The sequence below is a fragment of the Xenopus laevis genome, chromosome 7S (genome assembly GCF_017654675.1).
Source record: "Xenopus laevis strain J_2021 chromosome 7S, Xenopus_laevis_v10.1, whole genome shotgun sequence".
Taxonomy (NCBI): Eukaryota; Metazoa; Chordata; class Amphibia; order Anura; family Pipidae; genus Xenopus; species Xenopus laevis.
Window position 1 is genome coordinate 52,293,547 of NC_054384.1, and position 9,544 is coordinate 52,303,090.

The 9,544-nt window shown below is 34.6% G+C and overlaps 1 protein-coding gene across 1 annotated transcript in view; it reads left to right on the forward strand.

Moving 5' to 3' along the window:
- Window positions 1-7,247, forward strand: part of pex14.S (peroxisomal biogenesis factor 14 S homeolog) — a 148,399-nt gene extending 141,152 nt beyond the window's left edge. The window contains exons 7-9 of the mRNA XM_018227628.2: window positions 945-1,042; window positions 2,820-2,911; window positions 4,816-7,247. Of these exons, the coding sequence (XP_018083117.1) occupies window positions 945-1,042; window positions 2,820-2,911; window positions 4,816-5,227 (602 nt within the window). The 3' untranslated portion in view covers window positions 5,228-7,247. The remainder of the gene's footprint in view (window positions 1-944; window positions 1,043-2,819; window positions 2,912-4,815) is intronic.
- The last annotated feature ends 2,297 nt before the right edge of the window (window positions 7,248-9,544 follow it).

Genomic DNA, 9,544 nt, shown 5'->3' on the forward strand with positions numbered 1-9,544 from the left:
TTGGTTTACTCTATTACTCCTGTCAGTGTCTGGATCATTTCAGTCACTGTTTTTTTTTTTTTTGCAAAGTCTTAACATTTTCAATAATAGCTGGGTATCATTCTATAAAGAATTCATTCTTAATTCTGAAGCCAGTTGGATGACTAGCGAAAAAGGAAAAAGAAAATACAGCAAGTCCAGTTGACTTGACTTATTACTGTAGATATACCATGACCTGGATAAATGAGAACTTTCACAGACATCATTTTTAGGTTCCTCCAATGATACTTTTTGATATCACATTTATAAATACACTGAAGATTGATTAAAGTTGACTCCCAATCCCTTTAAAACCCAATTCCTTCTAGATTCAATTGGTCCTAAAAACTGCAGTGCAATGAGTATTTTATAAAGGCAGCACATCTTTGTAAATTGTTCATTCTCTTTGTAATTTGTTCATTCTCTTTGTAATTTGTTCATTCTCTTTGTAATTTGTTCATTCTCTTTCTAAAGTTTTTTAGCATAAGGGCACAACACACATTTATTTTGCGATTCTAATATATGGACCAGGAAGACCAATATCGCTACTTATCACTACCACAGTTTTGCTGGAATGTCCTTTATTTCCAGAATGGGGCACATTTCTCTGCTTTTTTGCTAACAAAGCTAATTTATCAATTAAAATTATAGACATTACCGCTGTAAAATAACAATGTTTAGAAATGTTTAGATTTTTTGTAAAAGCGCCTTTCTGCATTACAGAATCACTTGTTACATTACAGAAATCTAAATGTCAAATATTAACATGTGTATATTAATAGGGGAGATAACAATGCTTGTAGTAAATACTGTTTGGTTCTTGTGGTATGATTTAGATCAGAGAGGTGAAAGCTGTGATGCCCTAAAGCAGTATTTGGAGTGCCATTGCCAGTTTTTATTTTGACAATTGTTTTTTATTCTTTCAGTGACTCAACTCCAGACAACCCTAGCAGCTGTACAGGAACTGCTGGTCCAACAACAACAAAAGATCCAAGAACTGTCGCTGGAACTTTCTGCTTCAAAGGTGAGCAAGAATACTCTGCTTTTCATACTTACAAGCTTTTGGGTAACCCTTTGTTGGTACCATGTGGTAACTGTTAAACCATCTGCAAGTGTGTGTGTGTGTGTGTGTGTGTGTGTTGCTTCAAATATGTTATTTTTCCATTGCTCATTATCAGGAAGAGTCATAATGATGAGTTCATCCTAATACTCTTATTGCTTATGGTACATCATGTAAATATTAACCAATAGGCTGGTTTTGCTTCCAAAAATGATTAATTAGTTTGGATCAAGTACAAAGTACTGTTTTACTATTACAGGGAAAAAGAAAATCAATTTTAAATGTTTATATGATTTGTATAAAATGGAGTCTATGTAAGACAGTCTTTCTGTAATTCGGAGCTTTCTGGATAACGGATCCTATACCTGTACTATGTGCTAAAAGAAATGACAGCTTTTATATAATCTACTGTTGCACAGTATTACATTTCCATCCCCATGTATATGTTATACTTGTAATAAGTATAAAATGTGGTAACATATAGAGACATAACAAAATAACCAGAACTGCAACCACATACGGTATGCAGAATCTCTCTTCAATTTCTTATATATATTTTATAAATACTCATTTAAAAATACAGTTCATTTAGATGGTTTATTTTTATATCCAAATTAATATAATCTTAAAAAAAATCTTTAATATCAATAATATAATACTTCAGCTGCAAATTTGCTGCAGTAGCTCCAAAGTTTGCCTGCATCAATACGTGCTATGTGCTCAGTTCAGAACAGGAGGCAGGATTGGCCAAGTTGTGCTAAGTGCAACTCTATGTAAGTGCAAGTAGTGGCAACAACTGCAGATTATCTGTATGGCCGCAACTTTATACCTCTGGTTTCCTGGAGGAAACCTAATGTTAGAGAATTTTTTTCCTTGAAATAAAAAATATGCTAGTTTTTGTAGCAGTACTTTTAAAATAAACTGCTATACCACTGGATGTTTTTAATATTTACATGTTGGAAATCTCCGTAATCCTTTCCATATTTTGTAATGGCATATTTGGGAGTATAAAGACACCACGTTAATCTATAACTCTGTACTATTAAAAAGAAAAAAAAAATGTCCGCTATTTAGCACCCTATATCTTGTTAAAGCAATGGAATTACACAAAAAAACTCAGATTTAGAAAGATTAGACTGTCCTTAAAAAAAGCCATGTATAGTTTTCCTAGATAAACTGAAAGGGCACACCTAGGTAATGCCCCTAAAGTGAGAAAGCATAAAATGTTCAAATAATATACCTGTTACTTACAATATATAGTACTACAAATACATTTCCTTTTAGAATTTCCTTTATAGTGAAGAATGGAAGGAATCAGAGTCTTAGTAGATTAGAAAAGTTGCGGGGAGGGAGCTTGATGGAGGCCGGTGGAGGGAGGGCTGAGGTTTGGGTGTTGTGTTTAGTTTTCCTAACTTCTGCAGATGAACAATGTACATGTTGAATTGGTATAAATAAGGCCTTTCAAAGTATGATGCTTTAATATGCACTGTTTGTAGGCCATATACATAATGTCCGGAATGTATTTGAGCAAAATTGTTTAACAGTGACAAGACAGGTGTTCCCATTCCAAATTTTGCCCTGAAACCTCTGGGGTCTGTAGACCACTGCTGCATTCATAATAAAATAGACATATTGGTTTTATTGCTATTGTCTAATATGAAAATATGTGTATTGCTGCTGCTCAAACATTTTTTTTTTGTGTTTTTTTTAATTAATAAAGATATTTGTATATACTGTACAGGCATCCAGTTCCACAAACACAATTCTTGAGTCCCAAAACATTCAAGAACTGAAGTCTGAAATTTACTCTCTAAAAGGGCTGCTTCTAAACAGGTAAACACAATCATGAAGAAAAGAACTACATTTGGGTGGAATATGTGTTGCCTATATTTGAAGGACTGTATCATTTAAATATTATTTTAATTCTCAATAGTGGGTAACATAAACAACACAAACCCAGCAGCTGTCCTGTCAAGTGCACATTCTAGAATAAAAGCTTTTTTTTTTCCTTCCGTGAATGTGTACAGATTTTAATACAAGATAATACCTTGTTGACCTTTCCTGCTGCTGACTGGCATTGCTTGCTACAGTTAAGTTTCTTACTTACAAGTATTTTTTTTTAAGAACTAAAGTTTAACAAACCCAAGACAACCACAACCCTTTGGCAGGGAAGATCTGTGAAGATGCCCCAGTAGCTTTCCATCTTCTTTTCTATTGAGTCAAATCCCTAAGCTTAGTTTTTCAACAGCTGCCTAGAGCACTCATGGCATGTGAGTGTCACTGTCATGTCTAACAAAATCCAAGATGGTGATCCCCAGTGTACAGCTTTGAAGGCCTGGATTATTACTGGAGATTTTGAAACTTCAGGCTAGTGCAGTAAGTTCAGTATATAACATTTCTACCCTATTTGTCTTTAGGATTTACGTCTCTATTACATACTAAAAGCATAACCTTACTTTTATTAACATTGAATCTCATATGCCACTTAGCTGCCCAGATCACCAGCTTGTCCAGTTTCGTGGCCAATACATCCTAGATGGACATTGCTTACAATGCCCATCCCCAAGTCATTAATGGACAAATTTAGGAAAAGTGGACCCATTCAGTACATAATTCTTCAGTAAAGCTGTTGTACATGGAAAACTGGCTAAGACCAACAGACCTTAGATTAAAAGCAAACATTAATGTAGTACTGTATCAAAATCCAAGTAGATCACATTAACTGTATCCCACTGCCCATCTTCCTACTTCCTTCATTATAAAAAGCAATGTACTGAATCATTATCTGACCTTCATAAATGTGAAAATTTAAGGAGCTGCACAAACTCAATTTTATCCAGTCGGAAGCTTACCTAATTTTTTGTGTATTTGCAGAATAAACCCCCCAACTGCATAAAATTTAAGTTTTTACATTGTTGAACTAGATGTGCTGGTTGTTGAAGGAAGTCTGCCCTACCAGTGCAGTGAGTGATTAATTGAGTGGATGTGCAGTGATAACTTGGATACAATAAAGGGATATTACTAATAATGCAATTTTCTAGAACATAATATTTAGTATAATTCTTTTACAAATGTTAAGTAACTTTCCCACAATAGATGTCAAACTTACTGGCCTATTGCCACGTTGAGAAGATCATATCATTTTAAATATTGGAATGGCATCAGATTTTTCCAATCCATTGGCACTATACCAGATGAACATATTAATCGCCTTTGTTTATTCTGAGTGTCTTGCAACCAAAATATCTAAATTTTTTTAACTGTGACACACTTTCAACCAACATCTTTTTACTATTGATATACGTATATACACAGAAAACTGGGATTATTCTTTCTGTGTAAAGCAATCAATTCCTCATTTCTATTGTGGCCTTCATGATTGCTGTTTTGCACATTCAGATGTATTTATAGGCCCTAAAAAGACCATGAGCACACTCACACCTGATTAGAACCCTATTGAGTGAAACACCTGAATGGTTGCAAATTCTTATCATGTGCAAATACATGTACTGTAACTTTGGGTCATTTTCCTTAATAAGTAAATGAACAAGCAATATGTTTTGACTCTTGTTTAATTTGGTCTTCATTGTCGAATTTAAGGACTTATGTGAAAATTACACGTGTTAGGTCTTAAGTTATGCAGAAATATTACATTTGAAAGGGTTCAGAAAAAGCTAAGTGCCACTGTAGTTGTATGTGGTTTACTGTATTGTACATCTTTTATTTTCAATTGGTAGGAGACAGTTCCCACCATCTCCCTCTGCTACCAAAATTCCTGCTTGGCAAATTCCAGTAAAACCTCCAACAATGCCCAGCTCAGCTGTTTTAAACCACAACAGCAGCAGTGATATCTCTCCTGTAAGTAATGAGTCTGGTTCATCTTCTCCTGTGAAGGAGATCCACAGCCCAGAAGGAGCAAAGGGAAGCTCTCACCATCTAGGCTTAACAGTAGAAGAATCAGAAATTGATGTGCAGACTCAGGTTCGTATGGAAGTGCAGGGGGAAGAGGAGAACGAAGATGATGTTGTGCAACCTGATGAAGATTGCATAGGTGTTCAGACTGAAGATCGCAGAGGTGGAGATGGACAGATAAATGAGCAAGTATACAAGCTGCGTCGGCCTGAAGGAGCCAGCAATGAAATGGACTGATTTTAGGTGGAATATAGTAGACAGTCCTGTGTAATCAGAGTCTCCCTTGAAAAATATTGGTCTCTAAAAACTTTCAAGGTTAACACCCAGAATGCAATAATTTAGACTTCAGACCAATTCTCTGAATTATAAGTGCACATCAAGCTGTCAATCATTTGTGGTGTGCACCATGTTTTTCAGGTGTTAATATTGTTTAACCACTGATTGCAGTAGTTCGGTTATTAATTTCCAACTTAATATTTGTCATATTGTGCAGCGTTAGGGCATCTGAATTTCTGGCTGTTCGCTTCACTTCTCAAACAAAATATTTAAAATACTTTTATACACAGCTAAAAATGCATCTCCTATTGTGTGTATGTGTATATATAAATAAATATATATATATATATATATATATATATATATATATATATATATATATATATATATATATATATATATATATATATATATATATATATACACACACACATAACCCTTAACATTAACAACTTGCTTAACAACATTTTTTTCCCATTAGTTTTAATTGAAGCTGTAAATGTATAGTCAGTCGCAATCTCCCCCCCCCCTTTTTTTTTGCCAGAGAAACAAGATTTTTTTTGACAGATAAAGTTCAAAGTGGACAAAAAGTAATTGTGTCCCAATCTTACAAGCTTTATGGAAAAAACATACAATATCTAAACAAATAGGGAGGTCTACTAGTGCTGTGTACTCACCATCCACTTTCCATGCCATCAAATAAGAGATTAATGATAGCTGTTGCCCACATCTTGGTGATAAAAGGAAATTACACTATCTATAGTGCATACAGTTTGGAAAAAAAATCTCACCTCATAAATTGCATGATTGCAGCACTGAACCCTGTAAATTCCACAATGGGCTGTGCTCATTAGTGTGCCGATGTATAGATTAGTTGTACATAATTGTAATAAAGAATAATTGCATCACATGAAATTGTATTAGTCACAATATTATATGTATATACACATGTATTATATGTATATACATACATATATGTATGTGTGCATATGTATAATTTATTATACGTGAACATTATACATACATACATATATCTAATTTACATCCATGTATTTGTAGCAAAATTCTGATTCATCCAAATTTCAGTGCTACACCAATTCTGATGAAGCATATTCACTTGTAATCCATGGGAAATGTTAAATTTATTATCTTTCACATAGTATTAGTATCATGATAACTTCATTTAAGGGTAAATAGTCTCCCCTTTATTATTCCCAATTGTGTGTTCTATGTTAGGCCAAACCAAAGCTGCCATTACTTGGTGCTGAATTCTTATAGAGAACACACTGCATGGTGATTAGGTGAATTACGGAGGCAAAAAAGAAGTGATATTGATACAGAAGTGTAGGCTTGTATTTATGAGCCTTGATCCATCAGTGGCTCTTTGTTTGTCTGCTGACAGGAAGCCCCCAGCCCCTCTAATTACCGCAAGCTTGATAGTGGTTGTAGCTCAAGGTTCCAATGTGTCAATAACCAGACTTTGATGTTCTTCATCAGTAAAAGCTGGATGAACAGAATGGTGCTGAACTCAACTATAGGGATGTGCAAGAAGTGCTTTGCGACAAGTATTTTTTTAAATGGTGTCAGTGCACGCATAAGCTGTGCCCCTATTTGTACGACTGCAATAAGCCCTTTAGACTTGTAGAAATACCAAATAGAATCCAAAACCAAATGTGTCCCAAATCCAATAACCTATCAGGCTCTCCTCTGCCTCCAACACAGTTCCAAATACAGGTTGTGGTGTCCCTTGAAAAAGGGGAAATGGGAAAAGCAGAAAACAAAAATAGTGTAGCGTTCCTGGTATGGTCACACGCCCAATGTTAGTGATGTAGAAATGCACAGGGTGGCTATAGCAGCTATGGAAACAATATTTAACAACACTTGTATTGAGATGTTTATGGAGATTATATAAATATGTACTGTATATTTTAAGATTATAGTTGAATAAAATTACCAGGTGCTTATTTTCTGCACTAAAAACTCCTCGTGATCTGGTAATTTCTAGATCTGGATTCAGTTGGTTGTTTCTCTTTAAAATATTTTGAGTGTTGTGTAATTGGATAACTATATTTACTATTCTAGGTATAGAACTGTAAACATCAAAAAGTTGCCACTTATTCAAGCTTCTCTTGCTGCCTATATATGATCAAGATAGTTCATGCCTGGATCCAATTTGTTTCTCACTGACCTCTCCTTGACTTAAATGCCCATATTATCCTTTGTTTGAAATGTTTTTTAAAGTGCAAAAGATGGCATGCAACATACTTCCAGGATTTAACTAAAATGAGGTCACTGATATTAATTAAGAATAATTATAACAATATTATCAGACAATGCTTCCAGGTAAAGAGTTAAGGGGAGAAAACACACAAGCATTTGTAAGTATCTGAATAACATGATTTTGTGCTCCATAAATGGCTGGATATCTAGAAAGTTTGTCTACAGCAAAGAAAAGCCAAAAAGCTGTGGCATTATAAATCCTTCCCTTTCAAGGATAAGTGCCTTAAATGAAGCCAAAAATTGTTCTAAATTCAAAATAAAAATGAATAGATATAGTTAATTATATAAATCTGACATTTAAGCAAGTAAAAGACTTATAAGGCAGAGAAAACATGGGCAGCTGCAAAAAAAATTCCCTTAGGTATTTTTGAATTGTGTACAACACGAACAAACTGATCTGATTTTTTTTTGTAATCTAGTACTTCCTCGCCAAAATTTAAGATGAGAAAAAAATAGATATACAGTTGTGTTCAGAATAATAGCAGTGTGTTCAAAAAAGGCAATAAAGCTCAAAATCCTTATAATAGCTTTTATTTCCATACACACAAATGCATTGGGAACACTGCACATTTTATTCCAAATCAAAACATGAAGAATAAATGATAACATTTGTGTTATTCTTTTACAGAAAGTGAAATAAAAATGAATATTAGGATGTTCCAAAAAATAGCAGTGTCTGCATTCTTCTTTACAAACTCAAACATTCACTGTATAAACGGAAAACTGTTTCAAGATTTTGCTTTCATTTGAATCTCTGAACTAATATTTAGTTGTATAACCACTGTTTCTGAGAACTGTTCATGGAGCCGACCAACTTCTGACACTTGTTACATTCCACAATTCTTCTGCATTTCTTGGTTTTGCCTCAGAAACATTTGTGTTTGGGGTCGTTGTATTGTTGAAACACCCATTTCATCCATCATCCCTGGTATGCGATAATTAGGCCCAACACCATAGTATGAGAAACATCCCCATATCATTATGCTTGTGCCACCATGCTTCACTGTCTTCACATTGTACTGTGGCTTGAAATCAGTGTCATCTAACAAACTGTCTGTGGGCCCTAGACCCAAAAAGAACAATCTTGCTTTTATCCGTCCACAAAATATTGTGTCATTTCTCTTTAGGCAAGTCAATGGGTTCTTTGGCAAATTGTAACCTCTTCAGCACACACCTTTTTTTCAACAATGGGACTTTGCAGGGGTTTCTTGCCGATAGCTTGGCTTTACATAGGCATCTTATAATTGTAACAGTACTCACAGGTAACTTTAGACTTCTTTGATCTTCCTGGAGCTGATCGTTGGTTCAGTCTTTTGGCTATTCTTCTATCCATTCGAATGGTAGTTTTCCATTTTCTTCCACATCTTTCAGGGTTTGATTGCCATTTTAAAGCATTTGAGATCATTTTAGCTGAGCATCATTTTCTGCACTTTTTTAATATGTTTTCCCCTCTCCAATCCAGTTTTTAATCAAAGTACACTGTTTTTCTGAACAATGTCTGGAACAACCCATTTTCAGTGAGAAATGCACTATAACCAGCATGCACAACATTTGCTGCCTTCCTTCCTTAAATAAGGGTGGTTATTGACACCTGTTTTTTCACAGAATGAATGACCTCACTAATTGAACTCTGCATTGATATTTTTTGGAACAAGCTATTATTATTTGAACACTACTATTATTTTGAATAAGCCTCAATCAGTGATTCAATTACACAGAATCAGCAGCATGCTTGACATGACTGTTGGTTTTCTATTACTCTACTACACCTACTAGTAAATGATTTGCCATGTAGATATATAATTTCTACCAAAAACAGTGATTGATCAGGTTATTGACACACAACTGTACATGTATAATTTATATCATGATCCAACTGACCAAGACAAATTGCTACGTTGTTTTAACTGACGTTGGGAGTATATTTGAGCATATTCATTTCCGTGTCTGAATCCCTAATTTGCTTTGCACAGTTAACAGGCATGCTCAGGTGACCAA